The 26,998-nt window shown below is 36.6% G+C and overlaps 1 protein-coding gene across 5 annotated transcripts in view; it reads left to right on the top strand.

Annotated features, from left to right (window-relative positions):
* The window catches only part of SYNE1 (spectrin repeat containing nuclear envelope protein 1), a gene marked incomplete at its 5' end in the record, with an annotated part of 295,244 nt that overhangs the window by 45,156 nt on the left and 223,090 nt on the right, over positions 1 to 26,998 (top strand). For 2 of the 5 annotated variants that reach the window (XM_080616378.1, XM_080616379.1), the window contains 8 exons: positions 9,665 to 9,760; positions 12,291 to 12,374; positions 15,526 to 15,546; positions 15,821 to 15,913; positions 17,587 to 17,765; positions 19,699 to 19,895; positions 20,025 to 20,134; positions 26,614 to 26,721. In XM_080616378.1, coding sequence (XP_080472504.1) covers positions 9,665 to 9,760; positions 12,291 to 12,374; positions 15,526 to 15,546; positions 15,821 to 15,913; positions 17,587 to 17,765; positions 19,699 to 19,895; positions 20,025 to 20,134; positions 26,614 to 26,721 — 888 coding nt within the window. Of the gene's footprint in view, positions 1 to 9,664; positions 9,761 to 12,290; positions 12,375 to 15,525; positions 15,547 to 15,820; positions 15,914 to 17,586; positions 17,766 to 19,698; positions 19,896 to 20,024; positions 20,135 to 21,648; positions 21,697 to 26,613; positions 26,722 to 26,998 lie in introns of all 5 variants that reach the window. The other 3 variants (XM_080616377.1, XM_080616381.1, XM_080616380.1) reach the window with 3 other exon arrangements.

Genomic DNA, 26,998 nt, shown 5'->3' with positions numbered 1-26,998 from the left:
CTAGTTCCTCTTGGGCCATGAGCGCTCAGGTAGATGTTTTGAATTGTGTAACCTAGGCATATATTTCTTTAATAGGTCTGATATTGTAAAGATTAATCAAATACATTCAAACCAAGCAGTTAACCTGCCACTGGCCTCACTTTTAGTTACCTGAGGTACCCTGTAGTAATTGGTTGGTGTTAATTCACCCTTAAACAGAAAAGTTTTTTCTAATGTATTTTTATTGATGTCTGCCCACAAGATTTCCTCACTACCTAAGTCAAATGTATGGATTAGCTGGCTTTGCTTCCCGTTTATGCTGTTACGCTGCCACAGGAGAAGCATTGTTCATAAATTATTGAGATTAGACTCCACAAAGGAGGAGTGACCCACGCCATTCAAACTTTTTGGTTTTTAAAGCCTCAACTTTTGAAATCTTTGCCAGTCATGATTTTGTAAGTGTGGAAATAATGTTTTCTGAGTTTATTCCAGCTGTAGGAAATACTGATGGGTCTTTGAAATGCGCAGGTCTCCCCTTGCACTCATGTTCTGAATTGTAACCCATAAATTCAATGATTAGGTTATTGTTAATGAGCTGACTGCAAGCCCCATTCCCCATCCCTGTGCATCACTATGGGGTGGAAGAGCTGGGAGTCAAGGAATGAAGTTGAGCCTGGGAAAAAAAAGGGTAGCTGCTGGGAAAGTGGTTTGAATTTTGTCTTTATTTCTCACCATAAATCCAGAATCCCTGTGCTGAATTTGACTCCATATATATAGGCTTCAAAATTAACAGTGCCTTCACTTCAAGCTGGCTCTCAATTTCTTGGCTACTTTAGCAAAAATTTTTTTCCTTTAATTTTTTGAGGAAAGTTTAATAGTTCCTATTTTTAATAATCCAGAAAAATTATTAATGGAAAAAGTAATAGGAGGATATAAGGTAAAACCTAAAATGTATAATTAAAATATCTGTAGCTCTAACACTGTCACTGATGTTGACACCATGGAGAAATGTTCCAGCATCGGTGAGTTTGAATATTTTTGAAAAAGTACTGGTGAGTACCTGCATGAAACCTTAAAACCAGGAGAAACAAATCTTTTCTAAGCAAAGAGTGATATGTTTTAACTATGGAAATTTGAAAAGCAGATTTACTGATGGCAAAGGAAAGGAAACTCTACTGAGTTTTAATTCTTAATGTTATTTTTTTTTTAATAGAGTGAAGGAGGGTTAAAAATGGAGTGGTTTCTGACACTGTGGAGGGTAGTGATTTGAAAGAAATGGAAATGAAGAACTGATTTGGTTGTCTTAGGTAGAACCGAGAACACCTGAGAACACCTGAGAAACCAAGAGTTTGGGAGTATAAAACAAGATGCGATAGTTTGTCAGAGTTTTCTAAGAGTAAAAGATTTTTCACTGGTAATCTGTAAAATCTTAGTGTATGCTTTTCTTCTAAAAAGTCATGCTGTAATTGAAACAGAAACTAATTCAATAACTAAGTCCGTCAGTTAGATTGAAAAAATAATTTTTGGCTTTTTAAGTATAGTCAAGAATGGGTTTAAGTATAGTCAAGAATGGGTTTGAAAATATGAATATAAATAAATAAGAATGAACGAAACAGGTAAATGAAATGAGAGTATCTGAAATTTCTTCACCAAAAGGGTTGCCAATCATTGCAACAGGCAGCCAGGGAAGTGGTTGAGTCCCATCCCTACAGGTATCTAAAAGATGTGTAGATGTAGTATTTGGGGACATGGTGTAGTGGTAACTAGGCAGTATCATAGTATCACAGTATCACAGTATGTTAGAGATTGGAAGGGACCTCAAAAGATCATCTAGTCCAATCCCCCTGCCAGAGCAGGAACACCTAGATAAGGTTACATAGGAATGTGTCCAGGCGGGTTTTGAATGTCACCAGAGAAGGAGACTCCACAACCTCCCTGGGCAGCCTGTTCCAGTGTTCCGTCACCCTCACTGAGAAGAAGTTTCTTCTCAAGTTTAAGTGGAACCTCTTGTGTTCCAGTTTATACCCATTACCCCTTGTCCTATCATTGTTTGCCATTGAGAAGAGCCTGGCTCTACCCTCATGACACTCCCCCTTTATATATTTATATACACTAATAAGGTCCCCCCGCAGTCTCCTCTTCTCCAAACTATAGAGACCCAGCTCCCTCAGCCTTTCCTCATAAGGGAGATGCTCCACTCCCTTAATCATCTTAGTTGCCCTGCGCTGGACTCTCTCCAGCAGTTCCCTGTCCTTCTTGAACTGAGGGGCCCAGAACTGGACACAATATTCCAGATGCGGTCTCACCAGGGCAGAGTAGAGGGGAAGGAGGACCTCTCTCGACCTACTGACCACCCCCCTTCTAATACACCCTAGGATGCCATTGGCCTTCTTGGCCACAAGGGCACAGTGTTGGCTCATGGTCATCCTGCCATCCACTAGGACCCCCAGGTCCCTCTCCCCTACACTACTCTCTAACAGGTCGTTCCCCAACCTATATTGGAACCTGGGGTTGTTCCTGCCCAGATGCAGGACTCTACACTTTCCCTTGTTATATTTCATCAAGTTTCTCCCTGCCCAACTCTCCAGCCTGTCCAGGTCCCGCTGGATGGCAGCACAGCCTTCTGGCGTGTCAGCCACTCCTCCCAGCTTAGTGTCATCAGCAAACTTGCTGACAGTACACTCAATTCCCTCATCTAAATCATTGATGAATATATTAAATAACACTGGTCCCAGTATTGACCCTTGAGGCACTCCACTAGATACAGGCCTCCAACTAGACTCCGCCCCATAGACTACAACTCTCTGGCTTCTGTCCTTCAGCCAGTTTGCAGTCCACCTCACTACCTGATCATCCAGGCCACACTTCCTCAATTTAGCTATGAGGATGCTGTGGGAGACTGTGTCAAATGCTTTGCTGAAGTCAAGGTAGACCACGTCCACCGCTCTGCCATCATCCATCCACAATGTTATTTCCTCATAAAAGGCTAGGAGGTTGGTCAAGCATGACTTCCCCTTGGTAAAGCCATGTTGACGGCCCCTCATAACCCTCTTATCCTTGACATGCCTTAAGATGGCATCAAGGATAAGGTGTTCCATCACTTTCCCAGGGATGGAGGTGAGGCTGACCGGTCTATAGTTACCCGGGTCCTCCTTCTTGCCCTTTTTGAAGACTGGAGTGACATTTGCTTTCCTCCAGTCCTCAGGCACCTCACCCGTTTCCCAAGACTTGGATTATGGTTAATAGTTGGACTTGAGAATCTTAAAGGTCTTTTCCAACCTAAACAATTCTATATGTCTATGAATTGAACTTGATTAAAGGGAGTAGTAGGGAGGTATGAAATTTTTATTCTCTCTAGGTCTTACAATAGAACGAATGCCACCTTTTTAAAATTATGTTTCCTAATTCAAAGATATGTTCTTTCAAAAGCAGAGCACAGGTAAAGGACTTGGCATCAGTTAATTACAGGACACCTCAAAGAAGGATTGAGGTAAAACAGCCTTAAGCGCAGGCTGTGCCCTCACCCACAGAGCAATATCCTTCAGGGAATGAACTCAGAGGAAAAAACTGCAAGTATGATAACTAGGAAGTACAATGCAGCTTCATTTTAGGTCAGCAGATAGTACTAGGCTGTATCTGTCCCACTGCTTTCTGACACCCTCACCGCAGCTGAATCCATTCTGTGATTCTGACTCAGGAATCTGGTGAGACTCAGTACGTGTAAATCATCTCTTTTCTCTGCCACCCATTTCGAGATATTGGGTCACAAGCTATCAAACAAATTTGATATTTCTTCTGGCCATCCAGTTTAACTTCTGTGCATCTGTGCAGTTCTACTAATGATAAATGAGATATGCATGTGTAACAGGACAAGAAGTTTTCTAATAGCATGTTATTTTTTCATATTTCTCTAAGATTGTAGAACTGGACCTCCTTCCTCTCAGTCTCAGCCTTCAAAGACACAGAAATAATTCGAGTGTGCTTCTGAGTATCTTATGTGACATTTTTTAAAACTCTTAAGTTTAAAATACAGAATACAGTTACACCAGATATTTCAAAAAGGAGACATTGCATCCATTCGGAACAACAATTACTTAAACATTTTTCATTTCATTGCCTATGCTGGCTTTTTAGATAAGGCATTAGATGAGCAAAGAAGATGAAAGACTCTAAATCAACAAAGGCATATGCCTTTTATTGCCTCTGTCATCTTCAATGAAAGTTTTGGGAAACAGCAATTTCAAAGCTTTGACTACAGACTGTAAATTTTGTTCATCCCAATCAAATAACATCTTTGTTGCCAGGTATAGGGGTAACTTCAGTATTTGTACTCACTAAAGTATTGTTGTAAACTCAATAAATAGTGAACAACAGATACATACTGAAAGAAATTACGATTCTTTTTTTGTATTTCTATTAAAAGGATGCACACATCAACAAACAAAAGCAGAGGGTGGATATTAATTAAATAAAAATAAAACTAAGAATTGGTGAACATTTTTAATTATAATTATGCAATGTTTTCATAATGCTGAATTAAATCTGAGCAGTTAACCTTACCTTAAGGCTTTTGAAATTGCAAAACTGTGTGTTTTATAGCAAAGAAAGGAGGACAAATTGTTATATCAAGATTCAGCAAGATTTACAGCTCGTACACAACACTGTCAGCAATGGTAGTTTTTACTTAGAACGTAACCTGGTCTTCATACAAGACCCTCATCAGTTTTCACCAATGAACTAAGTAATTCTGTATCTTTCTTTTTCAAATGGGAAAGCTGAGGCTCCCAGTATCTTACTCACAGACACAGAATAAGTTGAAACTAATGTCCATGTAGACTGCATGATGAGGAAAATCTGACTGGCAGTTTTCTCCTCCAACAGCCTCTGTTTTCACCAGTATTGCATGTAACCTCTGATGTTAAACAAAGAATGCGAAATTTATTTCTGTGACAAAACTAATCATGTAAAACTTAGGACTGAGTCTTCCAGACTTCAGTCATAAAAATAGTTATTAACAGCAAGGAACATGAAGCCCTAGGTGGTTAAGGATTTAGGATTTATATTGGGGTGGAGAAGTAGGCCAGCTATTACAGAGTAACTGAAATTTTACAGTCTTCTTCCTGTTACCACATGTATTTACCTGCAGAAACAAAGTCAGCAGGTATAGCGATTTGTTCCTGTTTGTGCATGTGGATAGATTTTCACACATTTTTTCAGCAGTTTTTTGAATACTTGAAAATCAATGTAGCAAAGGTAGTTTCTGATGTTTGCATTGGCATTCATTATGATGCAGATACTGTTGTTTGTATAGTATATAGTATACAGTATATAGTAAACTTCTCTAATTTATTCACGAGAGAAGTACAAAGTGTGAGAAAAAGATTTCTGTAGCAAAGATGCAAATAAGAAATGAATGCAAGAAGAAGTTTTGTCATGGAAGAGTGACGCTTAGCAAATATACATTGGTTCCATATCTGAGGTTTAGATTTTACAGAACTTATTTTACTGTGTCAGAGGAGGAATGCCTTGAGATAACAAGTTTATTATAAATCTCATTTTTTTGAAGCTTGTGAGTCAAACACTTTTCATGCATACCAATGTTCAGTATTTTCTGAATGCTGCAGCAAATCAGGTAAGTTTGAAGAACAAGATGTTTAAGCAAAGCATTCCTTCATTAGTTCCCATTTGTGATCAATTCTAAATACAGTTATTTAAATAAATACTTAATATGGGAAAAATCTGGTTCATTAACCTTTAAGAGTCATTCCCAATTAGTTCCTATTCCTCCCACAGAGCACATGAATTTACTTGTACTCAGCGTGCCTCCCTCTTTGTGCCACGAATGTTCCTAAATGTCATTGTCATGATAAACCACACTACTGTGATAGGATATACTGCAGTAAATGAGTGTTTAATAGAATCTGTGCAATGCAGTATGTAACATATCGTTAGGATTATTTTCATAGAATTGTAGAATGGCCTAGGTCAGAAGGGACCTTAAAGATCTTCTGGTTCCAGCCCCCCTGCGCCAGACAGGGACACCTTGCAGTAGATCAGGTTTCTGAAAGCCTCATCCCACCTGCCTCCTTTGCTGTTTTGAATTCTTGAAGAAGCTTATGGAAAAAAACCAGAATCAAATACTAAGGCATCTGAAATCTTCATGTAATCCTACCAAGTTGTAGATTTAATGTCCAATATTTCATTGATATTCTGAGCTCCCCCAAAGAATTTTGTTCAAGAAGTTTACAGGTAACAGCTTTTCTTTAGTATTATAGGGTTTTAAGAGGTTACTTCATATACTCTTTAAGTGTTATTTTATTCTGGGTTAAAATTTACTGCATTAAATTCTTCACACAGGCTTTCCAACAAAAATAGAATGTATTAAGATAATTGCAGTTGATTGCATTGCTAGAGTTATACATTTACATGCAAAAAGCCAAAATCCGGAGTACATTCAACATTTTCAAGATTACAAATTTTGAAATTAGTTTTATTTCCCTGCTTTTACTGATCTACAGATAGTATTTTGGCAGTGCATTAAGGCAGCCAATTGAATAGGTGTTAAGTCCTGTTGAGTCTCTAGAATAAAAAGTATTCAATAGATTTTAACTGAATGCATCTTTAAACCCCTCAGTTCTTCTCTGGAGACTAAGTAAACACCACAAAGCTTCACTTTCTCTTTTCATTTAAATTGACATTATATATGCAGCCAAGGACTAGGTATTTATCCATTCCAAACAGAGACTGTTATGTTAATCTGAGTAGAGGATCTGCCTGGAAAAACAGTCAGCTTGAGCCATCCTGTGCGATGTCCCATATATAATAAATAAGAGTGTATGAACTTTTCAGTGTCAGCTAGTGTATGTATCTTCCTGAATTGTATCATCATGGGGATAAGATTTGTATCTATGGAATCCTTATGTAAAAGAAGAATCTTGTCTTCAGTACATGCCACTAAAACTATGACTCATGCCATACTTCTGAGGGAGGCTGGAGTCATAATAATAATAGGGTAAATTCTATGCTGTGTGCCAGAGTAGTGAAAAAAAAAAAGAAAAAATTATTTATGAAGCACAAAGACGGTCTTACCTCTTTGTAATTGAGTGTTAACATCTTCAGGGTAGTGAAAAATATTATATTATAAAGCATATTATGGAGAATATTTTGGAAGTTTGCATAATTAACTGATTTTCTATATTAGAGGACTCTCATACAGGAGATGTTGTGACAGAGCTGTTGTACCTGTCTTCTGTTCCTGTTTTATTGGTGTACATGGTGTATGCTGCTAAACACTGGCAATGTTTATGAATATGCAGCCTTCTAAAAACAAAACATACATTTCAGCCTGCTGATTTGTGGACAATTGCTGTGATTCTCACACTTCAGAGCAGCAGGTCTTATTAAGCTTGGTATAAGTATTTTCACAGTTTCTTTGCTGCTTTTCAGCTTGCTTAATGCTTTCTCATACTTCCTCTAGGTTTCTCCAAACAAGTAACTGATTTATGTTGAAAGGAAAGTACTGTAGGTGTTAATTTAGTTGGGTGACATCTTCAGGGATACTTTCACAGCCTTACAATAGTACCATGCCTCAGTTAGGGTAAAAATCTACTTTTGCAACTTGTCAGTGAGACGTGAGCAGTGGAAGGGTGGTTCAGAGGAAGAGCTAGACATGAGTAATTAGAGGTTTTATCTATAGGGTGAAGCTATACACTGTGGAAACCAGAGGTGCTTCCCAGACTTGATTGGCATATGAATTCTAAATGGCTTTTGGCCAGCATGAGTTGGCATGGGGCAAATTCTGGCCTGTACCCTGACTTGAGTGTAAGGATGCCAGACTGCTTAAGTTGAAAGGGAGCTGTGTTATGTTCAAAACACATCATCTGGCAGGCACATTATGGGCACCAGAGTTATGGAGCACTGTAAATCTCACCTTTCAATCTGAATGCATCCTAAATTTCCCCCTATAAGAACCTGTCTCTTTTCATTATTGTAGAGTAAATTTCAAGAGACAAACCTCACTAGTGGGGCATTTAATAGGTGGTGAGATTTTTTAGGCTTGCACCTCCTGTTGGATTAGGATGGCAGCTGATGTAATCCTGTTGTTTTTATTGCTGAATTATTTTAGCACAAATTCTTCAGTATTATGTCATGTCGTAATACTGATAAAAACCAAAGCTGCTCTGAACTTCAAACATGAAATGATAACATAGAAGGTGAGGAAAATTAATTGCATTTATGTCAACTGCCTGTGATGCAAGACTGGGACAAATTAGTCTCCAGTGACCTGTTTGCTCCATTGATTTCTCTGGTGTTATATTAAGTACGAATACGATCCATTATCTTTTGCATAGCTAGGAAATAAAAAAGGACTATGATTAAATATACCTTCGTAATGAGTTGTAGTGCTGCTTTATTTTATATGCAAGAGAAAATAGACCCTTTTATTATTGTGGCTATTAAAGCACATCAAATCTAAGCTGAAAACTACTTTCAGCAGAGGAGTTATTTTTTCACTTTATGCCAAAATAATGTCTCATTGAAATGTTAGTTCATCCAAGCTGAACAATGAAGCCAGAATGGTTTGATTCTGGTAACTGAAAACCTTTGCATTCTCCCGATTTGCTAAAGCAATTTTACCTTTTCAAGAGCAGTGTTTCTTTTGTTAGGTTCATCTTTTTTAAATCTATGTTTCTACAGAACTGAAGTAATAGATCAAGTTGTTGTACAACCACCTTTTATTTCAGAAGTACTCTGAAAGTAAATTATTAAATCTAAAGTAATTTCAATAATTTTGTAGTCTGATTGTCATTTTAGGGAATTAGCAGGTATGAATATTTGTATTTTGTTAATTAGGAGGTATGTGAACGCTAACAATCTCATGGGAGCTAAAGGGTGTTTATTTCATATTTTTTTTTCAGGTGAAACAAGTTTAAACTTTTTGTTTCTAACAGATATTTTGTGATCATTGAAGTACTGACCAGCCAAGAGCCACAAACTGGGATATATTGTAGAAGATACAAATTTAATGATGTGACCTTGTTACTCAAAATCCCAAAAACATCATCTGTTAACATATTTTTTCAGTATTATCATTGCTGTGTTTGTGAATGTAAAGACATATGCCAAGCAATTTGTCTTAGTAGAAGCTGACACAGTGCTAACAGTACTGGAAGTCTGTAAGGCCTGGAGGAGAGAGAAAATACATCAACTTTGTGTAACAACTGTCAGCTGTGAGAAAGTAGAAGCATTGCTCAACCGGCTACACCGCTTTAGGGATCTTCCTTCTTCACACAGCTCCATGTACTGCTCAGACAGAGTGAAATTTCTGTGACACTAGGCAAAATATGCTGGTAGATTGAAATGTGAAATGTACACCTGTAAGTTGTGCATATTTTATTGACTCATAGGCTGTTGTTGGCGTGTTTCTTTGCTAGTTTTAGGGAGCAGTGTCCCATTGTATCATTAGTGGCAGAAAGCATCTAGTGTTACAGTTCTGTGCCAGAAATGTTAAATAGTTAAACAGTATGGTGGCAAAGCAACTGTTGAATGACATGTTTATATTAAACATTATAACACATAAAGAAGGGGAACAGCCACTCTTCGTGCTTCTTTTCAAAGGAAAGGAAGGGAAGCAGGATGTAATGCTGGTGAGCCTTTATAATATCTGAAGTCTTCTCTCTTTCAGCGTAATCCTCCCATGCTGGTGAATGATCTGTTTGAAGATATCAAAGATGGGGTAATGCTAATTGCCCTTTTGGAGGTTCTTTCAGGGCAGAAGCTGGTAAGAACTTCCTTCCTTCTGTATGTACAAGATAGTTGCATAACTTCTCTAGGATATAACTTTGGAATATGTTTCTATATTTGAATACCATTGAAAAAACCTTACTACTACATAGCAAAGTAAGTTTATTCACAGAGTGGGCTATCTGGTTACAAAATAAACAAACAAACAAGATTATTACAGACTTCCTTGATACTTTGCATTTTCTGTTTAATTTGTCTTAGTAGTTCTTAAAAATTGCTTATTTGTATTAGTCTTTGCAGTTCATCTGGGCATTATTCTGTGATGCAAACAAGGTCTAAACTGCAAGCTATTTCTATACATCTTGAGGAAATAATGACAGTCTTTTCTTGTTAAATTTATGGCTTTCTCTTGGTATGGGGGAAATGTCAGCCACTCACGTTTCATAGGGTCCTATATCTATTTACCTTGACAGCTGCTCTGCTACTATAAAGAGCCTTGGATGGTGCCAAATAGCTTTTTCACAGCCAAGTTGTATACAGAAGCCACAGTGTGTACATGGTAAATTAGCTCGCTCTTAGGAGCCAGGCTAGTTTTGTGCATGTGGTGCTGGACAAAACCGAAAGGCTTTTAGGCCAAGGGCTCTCACATTTTCCAAACCAGCTTGCAGATGGGGTGTCGGCATCTGAAGGAGAATAGCAGCAATCAGCTAACAGAAGCAACAATTCAGCTTCCTCTAGGGTTCAGATGTTACCTGTTCCTTCACATGAAGGCAATTTGCAAATGCCACACTTTGGTCTCTTTTTCATATTTCACCCCTGCTTTGATTGGAGGTGACACCCAAAATCAGATAGGAATTTGGGCTGTGAGAGGTTGGGGCATCTTTTCCTCTATAAGCTGGCAGAGTCAACAGCCAAGTATGTAATTTAGCAATATATACTGCCACCGCAGATTCGCCCCACGTTAAAGCATCAACATGCCATCAAAGAAGCCTTTTTGCTTTCTGGATATTGTCTTCCTGAATTTTATGCAATTCAGAGGATAGAATTGCTATTCTTCCTGGAATAGGAAAATTTGGGTCAATGTTAGAAATAGGTTCCTGAATTTTTGCAAATAAGGATTTCCAGTCTTCTTGAGGATCGTAATAGTTACTAACGTTGGCAGAAGGAGTTGTTTGAGAAGCATCTAATTGCCTTGCAGCGATAGACATTTGATTCAAGGCAATAGTGGTTCCCAAAAACAGCTTTATTAAATCCAAATAATGATCCCCCCCAAAGCATGTGAATGTTTCTTGAGTCATTATTAAGAAATGGAGTCAAGACAGCTTCAGCGTGATCAATAAGTGGTTCTATTTCAAGACAGAAATCGTCAGGAAGTTTTTCAATACTAGACAAAGATTAAATAATTATAGGATCCATATATAAACGAGAAACAATGCAGATTTCAGTGTCACAAGGTACAGCATGCATCAACAGCAAATACAGTCGTAAATATACCTTGGTTCTGAGCTCCCATGGAGGTGTGAGTAATTTTTTACCGTAAAGATCTTACTGTAACATGGGAAAAAAGCTATACTTCAAAGTGTGTTTCTGCTCTGTTGAAATATATCCGTTTGACTTTCTGTTCATCTAAGACAGAAAGTCTCCCTCTTGTGTCAAAACAGTAGTAAAACAGGAAAAGAATTTTAATGATGCCGTCTGTTATGATGAAGTTCATTGGATTGTATCCTACCTATATTAATTAATGAAAGACAAGAGAATAATAATGTCTGGTTAATTTAAAACTTATTTATACCAGAATAAAATATTCTATAGTAGCTGCAAGAGGAATTTCATAATCTATAGCAGGTCATTGTTAAATGCATCTGTAACTACGAACATGATTTTAGATTATAGTAGTTGTATATTTACATTACAATATAAGATTAATTGGGGGACTTAATTCCACTGTGGAGTATTGGAAGCCTGAGATATGTTCTTCATTTAACTCAAAAAACTCTTGTCTTCTTTTAGCCTACATGTCTGGAGTTCGGCAAAATTCAGTGTTCAGCGAGGGTTTGTGATAGTTGGAGTTTTTCATTGCCAATAAAATACCAGAGAGAATGGATAAAAATCCTCTCGGTAAAATGTATTCACTGCAGACTGATTTTTAAGATACCAACCACCTGGACTTATTTTTTGCAAGCAAAAATATTTTACTGAGAGAATGTTGCCTTCTCTCAAATACATATATATATGTATTTGTGTATAAAAATAGTAGTAATTCATTCCACATAAGAAAAACAGTTCTCTGATTTAGTGATGTTCATGGGTTGAAGCTGACAGCTTACATCCTGGGGTTGTTAAGACATATGTAACTTTTTCATAATAGAAGTATCTAATTTACTTCCCTATGTATCTGTTAGTCCTTCCTGTTAGTATATGCCAAGATACAACTTTACTGTTCCAAGGAACATTTTTACATGTAAATCAGGTATGTACATGGATACTTAGAATTATTTGAAACTTCATCTTTTTGTGGCAAATTGGTATAAATCTAATTGGAGTTTACACTGTTCTTTCTTTTTAAGCCTTGTGAGCAGGGACGTCAGCTGAAGAGAATTCATTGGGTTGCCAACATTGGCACAGCACTTAAGTTTCTAGAAGGAAGACGGGTAGGTTTCGTAGCACATAGTCCTGGTCTTTCTTTTTTTATTTTCTTTCTTTAAATGTATGATTTGCATCCACCTGAATGTTCTTATTCTACACATTTTGAGCTTTTTTGCAGTTTTCAGTTTCTACACAGTGCCTAAAAGCTGCTAGAAAGTAAAAGTGACAAGATCCCACGCTACTATCTAGCAATGTATAGGGTAATTTTTATATTTTTTTAATTTTTTTTTTTTTTAATTTAGCCTTACCTTGGATTGTCTCCTTTACTTTTATATTTTACTTTATTTTTTTTAATGTGCTCTCCAGTTCCTCATGTTGCCTACTTTCCTGTTGCTGTTCTCAGCAAAGGACAATGCTCTTCAGTTCATTAGAGGCATTCATTTATAATGAAAAGCATAGATTTATCGTCTAGGTTGTACATGTGAAACTCTACTCCCTGAAAGTATAGACATGAAAATTTAGAACAGTGTAACCCGTTATTAGCTTGGCAGGACTTCAAACTAATTCCTGGATTGATACTGGAAAAGTCAGTGCTGTGTGGCCATTTTAGAAATGAAACAAAATATTTTATAAATTTAACAAAAGACAGAGAACTTTAAAGCTCAGTGTGACCTGGGTATGAATATCAAACAAAAGTAGTCTACTTCTGACTTTTTTCCTGGCTTTTCCCTGTATTTCTCTCTATGAAAAAAGTATTGTAATTACTTGTATCATTTTTGGGTTTTGTTTGTTTGTTTGTTTTGGTTTGGGTTTTTTTGTTGTGGTGTTTTTTTTTTTATTAGATTGCAGGTATTTTGTTGTTCTAATTTTTCCATTTTAGTTGAATTTTTATCAGTGCAAATGTAACACCTGATGAATTTTGTCTGCACAATGCCATACACCACAAGTTGTTTGGTTTAGATATTCTTTCCCTCTCTTTAAACCTATGGTATCTTGACCTAATTATATTTCTGTTACATGGGAAACAATCTTAGAAGTCTGTAGAAAGAAATCTATAAGGGAACTTCTTTTTAATTGAAAAATGTATGACCAAAGCAAAGACAAATGTATTCCTGACGCAAAATTCAGCTTTCATGCACAATTTCACTGTTTTATGTAGTACAGTTAATACAAACCATATCATATACATGTTTACCATGGAGGCTTAGATACAAAGAGAGCTGCTATCTGGTGAGACCTGTATAACCTAAGACAAAGCTGGGGTGAAGAGCAAAAAACCCACGCTTTCCTAGTTTATGTGTCACAACATAGTGGGTGACTTGAACTTTCAATAACCCTGCTCAAATCCCAGATATAATATAGCAGTGCAGCTAGGTAACGGACCCTGCTGAAGATCAAGATAGATGGTCAGAAATGGAACGCATTGCTTTTGTTTCTACCTGGACTTGTCTTTTTGTTTGTCTTTGGTTTTTGGTTGGTTTTGGGTTGTTTTTTGGTTTGTTTTTTTTGTTTGTTTGTTGTTTTTTTTTTTTGTTTTTTTTTTTGTTTTGGTGTTTTGTTTTGTTTTGTATGTACTTTGTATCAATATGCCAGATTTTCTTCTAGAAAGAGTTGGAAACATGCAGTGTGTCAGGTAGATTGTGTGTGCATTAGCAGGTGGTCTCTAGGTTGAATCTACCCCAAATGATGCATCTATCCAGTCTGTCATGCTTTTACTCCCAGAGGAGGTGAGGATGCTGTTCAGACAACAAATGTCTCTTCAGCAGCTGCGTGTACTCCCTGCTTTATACTCAGGGGTGAAAGAACAGGGACAGGTGCCTATGCACAGTGCTTTGGGGAGTGCCAACACGGTCTCCTTCCTCCATGGCTGCTTCCATAAGTAGAGTTTATTACACATTTAATCAACTTCGTATCTTCACTGTCCAAACAGACTGTCATACTGCAAAAATGCAGCTGGCAATTAACAGATGGAATTCCGAACCAAACTGTTTTTCTTTTGTGGTTCTGTAAAGTTTATTATATACGTTTAGATCCATTTTAATAGAGTATAGGACAGAGGTAACACAATAACTACACTAGATAGGCTATGCTTTTGTGAACAGTAGCCTAATCAGAAGCTTTATCTGAGTCCATGTAAATCTTTTGATCTTTAATACATATAAGAAAAATGTTGCTTTCTAGAAAAAGAAAAGCTTCTGTTGGAATTGGTCCAGCTAAGAAAATGAGATTCTTCAAATATTTTTCTTCAGGTAGTTAATAGAAAATTTTCCTGAGTGGTAGAGAAGCAAGTAATGTCAATTTTGTCAGAGTTATGTCAGGTTTCTTGGTGATGATTGGAAATATAACCTGTGGGGATTTCTCCTCTGCCTCTTCCCTAGTAGGCTGTGGAGTTCTGATTCTGAAAAGAACTAAACAGCTCAGAAGACCAATATTTTGTTTGCTTTTGGTGTTTTTTTAATGGGTTTCTAGCTTCTGATTCAGAGAACTGCAGTTTTTTCTGTTTTGGTGAGACAAATGATGTCACCTAGTCATTGTCCTGCTTTTCTTTAACCTATTTTCCAAGGTTTTTCCATAACCTTTGTCCATGAACAAGCTTGCAGTGCATGAACACTTTAGCAGCCCTTCATTTTTATATCGTGATTGATGACAGACTCTTAGTTTTGCTGAAGTATTAGCGTATTTGCTAATTTTCCTATACTACCTGTTTTATTCCAGTTCCTTGAACATTATCTACCTGCTAGTTTGTTTATGATACACTTTTTATCCGCTCCTTTACTGCCATTTGTCTTATGAGCTTCTTTTAGGGTAATATTTTATTCAGACTATAGATTAGCATTTTTTTTCCTACTCTTTTCTTGTTTTAAAAGAACTATAGTCAGGTTTGTCTTGCAAAGGAGCCTTAATCAGTGGTGGTAATATCTTTACAGTAAGAGGCTCTCTACTGGAGAACTTAGGCATTCTTTTTTCTCTTACATTTCTTTTATGCTTTCTAAGGTCCCTTTTCCTTTTCTTGTTTATTCTCAAACTCATTTCTCTTTTTTTATTTCAAATCTAATAGAGCTATAGCAAGAAATCCCTGCTTTCCTTATTAATTGTATTGCAAGACGTGCTAAGAACGTGCTTTTTATTATAAAATCAAATTAATGCATTTACCTAATAAGTAATAATTTAAAACGTATTTTTGTTTCATATTTTTCCTTTTGCTTTTCATGCTAGTCCATATACAGAGGATCTCCGGTTTGTACAATGGTTCTATGTAATTTTTATTGTTCTTTCTACTTGAAATATTTTTTCCACAAATAGCATGTAATGGTCTTAAAAATCTTTCGTTAGCTATAGCTATACTTGTCTAAAAAGTGAAATTGCACCATTCAGTGATTATTTTTTTTTTAAATTAAGAAACATTATTTGATTACAAAAATGCGTTAAAAATATAAAACCTATTGGAAATGGATTTCATAACTGTCATTCTTTGTGTGTGGTAGTAACACATATTTTCTTTCCTATATAGATTAAACTTGTCAACATAAACTCAACTGATATTGCTGATGGCAGGCCTTCTATTGTGCTTGGCTTGATGTGGACCATAATTTTATATTTTCAGGTACTACATTTTTTTATACTTCAGTATAGGTTGCTCAAATAATGGTTCAGATCATTGTTTCATATGAAATGGTATAGTTCCAGTCCTTCACCATAGCTAAGTCACTTTTACAGGTAGCTGAGAATCTGATCCTGAGTAAAAAAAAAGCAACAGTTGATGATAGGGGTGCTTCACATTGGGTAGAATTACATATTTATCTTTGGAATAGATTGGTCTGGGCCAGGGATGGGGTTCCTTCATCAGTGGAACATATTCTTCCACTTTCTCTGAAGGACACAGCAGAACAACAAAGTAAGATAGTAGAATTGTGGATTCTTGTTACAAGTACCTTTAGTAACCTCAGTGGTGATTGTGCTCTATATCTAATTCCAGTGCTCTCAATGTCAGACTAATTATTTTCCATATATGTAGACACACTGATTTCACTGGGGGATGCAGGATAAAATTTAGCTGTGAATGGTGTAGATTGAGAGGGGGTTGAATTTGTAGAGGAGAGATCATTTGCATTCTGTTGAAGTTAGGTAGAAGAGAAAAATGCTTTTCTAAATCCTGTCCATAAGAGTTAACAAAATGAGTCACTGCTCAACCATTGAAAACCCAGCTAATTTGGTTGATTTTCTTTGTGGAGTTCTTTGGCTTTACTTCTCTTATGATGTCGCTTTCATGTCTCAGGGATGCTGTTTTGAGCATCAACCAATGTGACACATCAATGATTCAGATCTCCTTCTCAGAAGAAAAGTTAACCAGAATGATACTGATGTTGTGTTTTTAATTTATAGCTCAATGAAATAAATGAGGAAAATTATGGTTCTCAGAGTTACTGAAACTCTAATTCTCTGCATCAGTTTTACTTGGGTTTTTTTTATGAGCTTTTCTTTAGTTGTCACAAGCAGATACATCATTTTAACATGAATGAAAGCAGAAATGCATGATAGGTGTGGTTCTCATTATGGCAGACACATTCTGTGATGTGGCAAAACTTTGTTTTTATGTAGACAGCATAGCAAGGACAAAGTTGCAATATCCTTTAGATATAACCTTTTTATGTTAAAGAACCAAAGTGTTAATCAAATCCGTGTTCTTAGAAGAATCAAGTTAATGGTTTTCATTTAATGAAAGGCATGATGCAAACAACTCTCATACACCCTCCACAAACACTACTAATCCTCTTTGCCTGCAGTATGCTCACTATTACTTAGCAAGGTACCTCTAAGCAAGACCACAACTGAATTTGTGCCAAAACAGTACAGTGGTAAATGAAGAGCTATCTAGATGAGATCATTGAGGTCACTTCCATTCTTTAATTGAATGAGCCTCCTCTGAAATTAATCAAGTGTTTTATATTTTGAATTCAAGCTGAATTTAAGCCGTTGTCTCCTGTTTCAATGGTAATTTGTCGTAAGAGATAACATGACAAACTTGCATATTGTTCTAGCTTTAGGGTGTTAAGGAAGTCAATAGCCGCTAAATGTCTTGTACTCTCTGAATTAAGACCATCGTCTGGGCACATACATTAGCATTTTTGAAGCTACTTTAATGTACAGTTAAATAAAACACAGCATGTTAATCATAGCTTCTGCCCAACTTTGTCAGTTGCATTAGGAAATTATTTAAGAAAATGGTCAGAATTAAGATGATCTACAAACAGTCCATTAATATTTTTTTCCCCACAGATTGAAGAGCTTACCAGCAACCTCCCACAGCTGCAGGCACTGTCAGGCAGCGCTTCCTCTGTGGAGAGCGTTGTCAGTTCAGAAACTGCAAGTCCCCCCAGCAAACGGAAGGTGGTAACCAAGGTCCAAGGAAGTGCCAGGAAGGCTTTGTTAAAATGGATACAATACACAGCAGCAAAGTAAGTAACGTACACATAAACTGAAACTGTATCTCAAGTGCAGTCTTCTTCAGATTCTAAACTCCCTCAGTCAGGGATTGTCCTTTTGCTCAATATTTATATCGTACCTCCCTGTTATCATATTCTTTTTGGCAACTCAGGCTGCTAAATATTACCACCATTAAATAAGTAATAAATAATGATTTGCATTATTTTGCAAGCAATCATATTTTATCAATTCTGAATAATGAGTTGGATTGTCTTTGGCAGAATGAGGAACTGAAAGGGGAATTAGATTTCTGAATGACAGTGTATGAGACCTGCCAAAACACTTGATGTAACAATGAAAGTCCCACACTGGCTTAGCATTCTTCACTGACAGAGTTTGTAGGAGCACAAAATTCTGGCATTTGCTGGTGAGAGGCTGGGGACAAAAAATTATTAATATCTTTCTGCAGGTTTGTGATATAAGGGACTTATTACTACAGAAGTTGCCCTGAACTTTCATTCTTTTTAATCTGTTATTTTTGAGTTGTAGCTTGCTATCTTCTCCTTTATTTAGCATAATTATCCCATGTCTGTTATACTTCAAAAATGCCATCAAAAAGCACATAAATTAGATCAAAGATACAAGTGTTGTTTGATAGCTTCCACAACGAGAAAATAAAAATCAAAGATTTAAAATAATAAAATGGATTTAATTGTTCAAATCAAGGAATCACTGCTATTTGAAGAGATCAGTCATGCAAAATAAAGGGAGAAAATGGCTAGTTATGGAATGGTGTATCAGAGAAAAGAAATATAATTGTAAAGATACAGACTTTCTCCAGTTCTCCAATAAATAGGTAGAATACAGTAATTTGTGGTGCAGTACAATCTAATCTGGCATTCAGCATTCTTCCTACTGCACTGTTGTCGGTAAGGGACAGGCAACTGAAAGTGATCAGCTGCAGTTTCAGACATGTAAACAAACAAAATAGAAAGACATTCATAAATGAAACCATCAGCATTATTGGAAAGAGTAGGTGAAATGAGTTGATAGAAGCCTAGAGGAAGGCTGATACACTTTGCCTAGCCCTGCTTCACATTGTAATTTGCGAACACAGTAAAGTTAGTAAAAGGCTTTCACTGATTACAGTGAGCTTTGAATGAGGCCTTCATTCAGAGCTACTCTTGCTGTAAGCATCCCAATGACAAGGCTACCTTAGTGTCTAGGTGTGTCCTTAAAGGAAGTTTGGATGCTCAGACAAAGTAAAAAAACAATCTTGCAGCCGCTAGAACACCGTATCTTTCAGAACTGCTTTTAGAAGATGCAGTCAGTGTGATTCAGTTCTGATTACTTTATCATTTTATATTGGTATTTTTTGATAATTTGTGTTTATATTTTAGTTGACGCATAAGTTTGATAAGAATATAAAGAAATTTCTGCTACATTTTCATCTGAACAGCAGTGATGTCACTGTTCATGCTTTCATTTTGAAAGACACCAGATTACTGAAGTTTTGGGTTTGGTTGGTTGGTTTTTATGATACTGGTGTACATTGCTGAACTGCAGTAATCATAATGGAGGGAGATACAAAGTACTTAGTCCGAAGTAGTGAGGGGGAGAAAATAATGAATGGAGCTGTTTACATACACAGACTCTGTGTTGTACATTAACCTTGAGAACCTTGATGCACTTTATTTGTTTAGAATACCATTGGCTTATTGCCATTAGCAAGTCCACTGGAGACAAATACAGTATATATATGACAAAAAACTCTTGGTTCTTCATAGGCAGAAATGAATTTATGCAATGGAGCTGCAGTCAACCTGATTAACATTACAGGGACCACAAGTGGTTTAGGTTTAATAATTGATAGCCAGTGGGTGAACCATCCTGTCTCCTCCCTTGTTTCATTTAGTCATGATGTTGTTGCAAGTAATTTTTTTTTTTTTTCTTTCATATTTTCAGGCAAGTTGGAATTGAAATCAAAGATTTCGGACAAAGCTGGAGGAGTGGTATTGCATTTCATTCCATTATCCATGCTATCCGTCCAGATTTAGTAGATATGGAGAAAGTGAAGGGAAGGTCGAATAGAGAAAACCTGGAAGAAGCCTTCACAATTGCAGAAGCAGAACTAGGAATTCCAAGGCTCCTTGATCCAGAAGGTACCTAGTGCATAGTTGAAAAGAGTTTTAACTACTTGCATGAATTAAACCAGATGTGATAATTCATACTGTTTAGACATTTGTGCCATTCAGCTAAAGATTAATTTACTGTATTCTATACTTGTCTAGATGTGGATGTTGACAAGCCAGATGAAAAGTCCGTCATGACCTATGTAGCCCAGTTTTTGAAGTACTATCCTGATCCTCATCATACAGTGACTGATGTGCAAGAGAATGATGTAAGTTTATCTTGCATACAATTGAGTTTATAATTATGGGGGCTTTGTAAACCCATTTTATAGCTTTCTTAAAAGTTTACTATGTTTCCTTTTGATGAGCAGTTCAAGTGAAAAGCCAGCACAGTAAAAAACCTGGGAAACATTAGGTGAGAATAAAGGACCAGTTTTGCAGATGTTTACTAGTAGATGGAGAAAACAGAATGGTGATCCCGCAGAGATTTTCCTATTTTCAGCAGTAGGAGCCAAAAAGAGAAGAAACAGCTATTGTAAATAGTAGCAAACCTATGGATTCTAAAGTTCCCAAAGACGCTTTCAAGCATAACACCGAGATTGCAGTAATTTGTTACCTGAAGCAATGCATCACTTTTGTTTCTACCACACTTGGTTTCTTGATAAGAACAAGAATAGGCCAAGAGATTGCTTAGGTTTAGCCTCTGGGCTTTTAGGCTTGGGAGGCTGTTTAACTGTTCGTTCTAAGGAACTGTTTTCAGTTATGTCTTTTTCTTGGTTTTTGTTTCCTGTATGCTCTAGTGCATTGGCTTTGTATTAGAATGGCTATACTCAGTGATGCCAAGTGATCATGACTCACTTCCTAACCCTGATCGTTTGCTTTCTTCATGGCAAACACAGGAAATACTGCTGAGACAATCTGCTCAGCCCCAGCAAGAAAGAAAGAGGAAGCACTTTTTATCTGTGTTTCTTTGCATTCCCTACAGAGCTATAGAAGAGCTTTGAAAGGAGTGAATCTCCTTCCTTACAGCAATGTGTGGCTAAGGCAGCTGCAGCTTTGCTGTCCAATTCTAGTGCCTGATCACTGCATTTTTAAGTTTTCCTCACTGCAGCATCAGTCTGAGGACATACATGTGCTGATCCCATAGCATCCCACTGAACAATGAGGCTGCTGAAGCAGAGGGTGTGAGCACTGAAGCCTCATGCTGTGGTCTGTGGCAGGCTAAGGCAGCTCCGTTGTCTCTATACCATGGCACACAATGCAGTTTCTGCTGCCAACAGCCTTGGCTAGGTCTGCTGCCTGTGCTGGGGTTGGATTTTGAGGAACATCCTTACCGCCTTTTCCTGAATTTATGCAGAGACAATGGAGGAGATGCAGGACTCAGCCACTCCATGCTCTGTTTCCCTCTGGCTATACCCACAGACACTCTGGCACATGAGCTGTGAAAGGTAAACTAATGAATTAGGAAAAAAACATCTGTATATTAGGAAAAAATTCTTCATTATGAGGGTGGTAAGACATTGGAACAGGTTGCCCAAAGAGGTTGTGGATGTCCCACCCCTAGAAGCATTTTCAAGGCTGCAGATCTAATATGAAAACTACTTTACTAGATACCATACAGACACAGGAACTTGGTAATATTTTAAGTACATCTTGTATTCTTACAAGCGTGGCTCTTGTATTTTTCTCTGTGGACTTTCTGCCTGCTTTGCTTTATTTTGTTTGCTCTTTTTTTTTTTTTTTTGCTCTCCTTCTTGCTTTCCCATTTGATTCATATTGCTAGGAACTTCAAGCAATGCCAACTTTTGTGATTTCTTTTATGAAATTTAAGGTAAGGGTGATATACTCCAGAATAGTTGCTTGAACTGCACTTTCATGGATGTTACATGTTTTTATCCTGCACTTATTTGACTTCAGATTTTATGTGGGTTTATGTACATTTGTTTGCTAGCCTTATGTTAATCTTTCAAAAAAGGAAGTAGATTACCATAATAAGTCTAGGTCTACTTTCTTACATGAGCCTATGCTAACAGCCTCAATTTTCAAATAATTTCAGAAAAATATCATAGAAAAACAAGTAAACTTTCCTTTAATAATTTTTGGACTATGGTTTTGTTTTTCTGAAGTAAAGATATAAACATGACAAATAGATTATAGATTGCTGTTTCTACTCATTTAATCTCATTCTAAATGGCTATTTTGTACGTCTTTAGGTTTATAGAGTAGATACTAGATTGTATAGATGATTGTGTAAGTGACGTATGTGGACTGTGGTTTGGAAGGAGAGGGCATTCATGTGTAATTGCATGATATGTGCTGCTCCTTTTTTTATATAAATGCTATTTCTTAAAAAATATGCTTTTTTAATCATCTTAGACATTTAGATAGTTATAATTTTCTAGTATCAACTGAATATTCATTTGGAATGAACATTCAGAGGTGAAACTGGAAGACTGCAGAAGTGAATATACTATGAAACAAATAACAGGTGTCACTCCAGTCAGTCAATAAGGTTATAGTTTGACCTGATCCAGTTAATTACCTTGGTTCCACACTCATTTTTGTGTGTGGGTTTTGTTGTTGCTTTGGATTTGGTTTTTGTTTTGGGGGGTTTTTTTATATATAAACTGTAGGTTATTTTCAAGTAAGTATGATCAAGGGTTCATCTCATACTTTGTATATCTAACTAGTGATATTTGTTGAAGTGTAGATTAATGCTGATAGCAGAATTATTCCCATCTTCCCAACCCATTCAAATTAGTTTGGGCAGCTTAAATGGGACCTTGATGTACATTCTTAGACTTATACAGGCCCAGTGCATTGCTGCTGAAGCTAGTGAAGATTTGAAGTGATGAAAGTTCTGAAGTGATGAAAGTTCTGTCAATTTCTTTATTTTGGTATATATTTAACAAAAAGGAAGTATGCTCCTTCAAAGTAATTCCCTTCTTGTGCTCTGATGAGCAAGTAATTCAGAAGATAATCCTGTCACTTCCAACATCCTTATGCCAGTGTAGTTCCCCAATATAAGAGGAATTTCCTGAGCAGAAGGTATAAAAATAACTTTTTGAGCTCTTTCAGTGATTTACTGTCTGCTTTTACAGACAGGCATTATTGGCTCATCGCTGAAGATGATGCTTGGTTCAGCATTCACCATGCACCCGTGATACTGTTGTCAGTGAATGTGTTTCAGTTACACATACACATCCAGTATCACATGCATATAAGCCCGAGTTTTCAAAAGCAATAGAATAATTAATTGAATTAATTTATAAACATTTTTAAAGGGACTTGATTTTTTAGCACATAGGAAATGCAATACTTCAATGTCCCTAAAAACAGGTGACTTAGTTTTTTAGATATAAAAGTTCATATTTGAAAATTCTATCCTGCCTGTGCCTGGGAATTTGAACAGTTCACCTGGTTTATTATTACATATTAAAGAACCTAACAAAGAACTCATTTTCCAGTCCATAAATAAATTTAGCATGAAACACAGATGCCTATTTTTAGCCCTTCAAACACTGAAGCATTCTCTATTATGTAATTTTCAAATTAACTCCAGCATGTAAGTTAAAAAAGTAATGTTTTGACTTTGATTCTGGGCCAAAAACTTCCTTTGTAAATTTAAATTGTACCACCTTATCATATTGGAACTTATAAATGCTTTTCTCTAATTACCTTCTTTGATGTTCCTTGGCATTTGAGTTTGGTTCACTTCTGCAAATCAGTGAATATTCATAGAATAGTATCAGGATAAATTAATACTTTAAAATGCTGTTTGGAAGTGTTATGCAGAAAAAGTCATAGTGGCTTTGATAAACTGAAATAAATGTGATCGGAGATCAGTGATGGGAAAAGCACAAATGGTTATAATTATCCTAGATAACTTTTTTTGGATGGTTTATGTTCTGATCTTTATGCTACTTCAGATGCGCAGGCTTTAGAAAATTGTTTGCATATCTATAATAATATCCTTTCAAATTTTTTTTTCACTAAGAGGAAGAAGCACTACGCACTCATGAAAGTCATATTTTAAGAATGATAGCTCATTAAACCTGGGGATCGTGGGTGACAGGTGCCTTGCTGTCTAAGAAAGTGAATATTTTACGTCAGTTACCCAAACTGAGACTCTAAAATGCCTTTGTGTTAACCAGGGACCATAGAACCATGTTTGCAGGTGATAAGTGATGCACTGAACTGGAAACCTGTGAAAATATATGAATAAATAAATAAAATGCTTATCATGCATTGTTGCACGATGTCTTTAAACAGCATTCAAACAGGTGGTTACTGAAACACCTACATTTTCTGCAATTAAACAAAGTAACCAAAAAGCTATCTAACTAAATAGTGTGGGGGCAAATCACAGAAGACTCAATGCCACCTGTTAACTTGATCTTTTCACTTAATGTTGGAAAAATAGTATGTGATTTAAGAGAGCTGTAGCTGTTCCTGTGTTCTTTATCTCCAGGTACCAGAGGTGTTCTTGATCACAGTGATACTCTATTTCAAAAAAATTTGGTCAGACACCGTTTTAGCCATTATTAAATTTTAAAGCTGTGTTGACAGGAATCTTGCAGAATACCTATTTTGCTTACATTGCGGTATGAACAGTTGCAGCCACACAGATGGTCTGGCAGACTGACCTTGAGGAGGTGCTTCTCAGTAATATGAGCATGAGCTATACAGGAGTAAAAGCCAGTGTTTTACAAAACTAAATGTATAGTGTGAACTAAAAGTAAGGTACAGAACATTGTGACATGCTTATTCTCTTTTTGACTTCAGACTGGCATACTTAAAGTTTCAGTTAGTAGGATTGTTATAGGACATTCAATCCATTAAGATTGCAGGGGGGGTGATGACCTTTGGAAGTCTCTTCTAACCAAAATGATTCTATGATTCTATGATTCAAACTACAATAGATTCTGTGATGCTATAAGATGCATAGTCTGGTATTGCCTTTATGGAGCTGACAGTTGAATACTAATAGAGATATCACCAAAGTTATAACTTCTAATGAATGGAGGGCATTTAATACCAAAGTTTCTGATGGCTGGATGAGTTAAGAATTGTCTCTTGTATTTTTCTCCTCATGAGGGAGTATTCCTGGCTTTGCTGTTTGTCTCAAAGAATATTGATGTTATTTTCCCACACATAAAGCCAACTATCAGATCGGAAGAGTAGGAATTTTATTTTTCTTCTCTCTATTTAAATGATTTGAGAAGTCAAAAGCAGTAGGAGTTTTGGCTTATTGAGACTGTTTGTGCAGTCAAGGAAATCCTAGCATTACAAATAGCTGGAGCAGGGAAGTGTCATATGTGTCCTATCATGTTTCTCAGGTACCAACTTTTCGCGAGTGTCAGAAGACAGGAGCATGAACTGTAGCAAACTTTGTTCCAGCACAGCTGCTCTTAATACCATGTTAACCTTGCTGAAACTACCCAGCTAGAACCTATCTAGCACAATCTCTTGTGCAAATTCTGTCCAAATAACCACCACTGTACTGAGCAGAGGATCAGCAAGAGAATTAGCAGAAGTACATCGAAGAAGGGTTTCTTTCCTATCTGAGTATCCTGCCCTTTCCTCAGGTGAAATAAAGCAATACTTGAATGCTTTTAAAATTATTAAGGGAAGTTATACATTAAATATTTGAGGCAGCTTTCAAAGAAAGTAACCATAATTGACTCCTTTCTCTGGAGAAAGTTACAAAAAAGTACTTTGTTTCTTGCCTACAGTCAGTGGCTATTCTTTTTTATCACATGGCCCATTTTTTCTTCTTTCATGTAATGCTTGAAACTTAATCACTCATTTTAGGTGATTAACTCATGATGTGCAGCTGCATTTTTTCATTGTAATAGATCTTTTTCAGCCAAATTCTAGCAGTAATATGGCTTCTTTTGTTTCAAAGAGTAGCTTCTGTTAATAGCCAGCACATATGGTCCGTTAGTTGGAAATCTCAGACAGACACTTGTGTTCTACTTGATTAGCCTGCTTCCACAGTGCACAAAAAAACTTTCTCATAAAACATCCTCACAGACCTGAGATTTCCTGTTACTATTTTTCTATTTACTACCATGTCACTTAATCCTACAGTGAATTTCGCAGCATTGCAAAGCATCAATATTATGGCAGACTGAAGCATTAAAGCAAAACTGTAAAACAAATAGGCTGTTCTTCACAGCCATAAAATTACATGTAAGGAAAAGAAACTGAATACAATTGGGTTTTCTTTCTTTTCATTTTCTTTGCTAAAACATTTTCTATCAAAATATTTTGCCAACTTCTGAGCTTGAAGCTTGATGTCAAGGATTGCCCTGAAGTCAATCAGGAATAAAACTGTGGTAGATGATAAAATCCTCTCCTGTCTCAGCTCAATTAACTTTTACTGAAAATTGACTGCAAATATGTGGAAGACTAAAACTACCTTTTGAGGTATATGTAAAGGACTTTGTGTGTTAGTTTAATGTCAGTTTAGAAGTAATATCTCTAACACTGCAATGTACCGAATTGTCATTATTTCACCACTCTTAGACTCACATCTAGATGCTGAGTTCTCTTATACTCAGGAAGTGCTTTTCAGTCAGCCTATATGAAGATAAGTGATAAGAGAATTGAACTCGTTCCATTGTCTTTCCTTACAACTAATGACCTAAACTTGCTAGAAAGATGTTAATTTCTGGACTGTATCTGACACTTCTACTAAATAGGCTGCAATATTTTTCTTCTGTGCGGTTGTACTAAATCATAGAAGGAAGACAGACTGATGCTGAGAGACCTAAAAGTGTGGGCAGAACAATTTGAAAGAGACTTAGCCCGAGCACAAATGGCAGAAACAAGCTTACAGGAGAAATACCAGGTAAGCAGTAGTGAAAATTTTGCATGGTAAGCCATCACTGTCCTCATTATGTGTAACATGTATTGCAGTATTTTGTACAAACTGTATATATGCAAGTCAATATACTGTAGTTTAAAGAAATAAGGACACAAATTGTCTTGCCTTTTATTGGTGGAGGAATTATAATGTCAGCTCCAGCTTTCCTACGTAGAACAGTGCACAGATGGTTTGCCTAACACAGAGCTTTTTCTAGCAGTGTGAAGGACTGTCCTACTTAGAAGTGAGCATGTGTCTGTAC

This window comes from Psittacula echo (genome assembly GCF_963264785.1).
Source record: "Psittacula echo genome assembly, chromosome: 4".
In the NCBI taxonomy this organism is placed as follows: domain Eukaryota; kingdom Metazoa; phylum Chordata; class Aves; order Psittaciformes; family Psittacidae; genus Psittacula; species Psittacula echo.
This window is presented reverse-complemented; position numbering and strand designations above follow the sequence as displayed.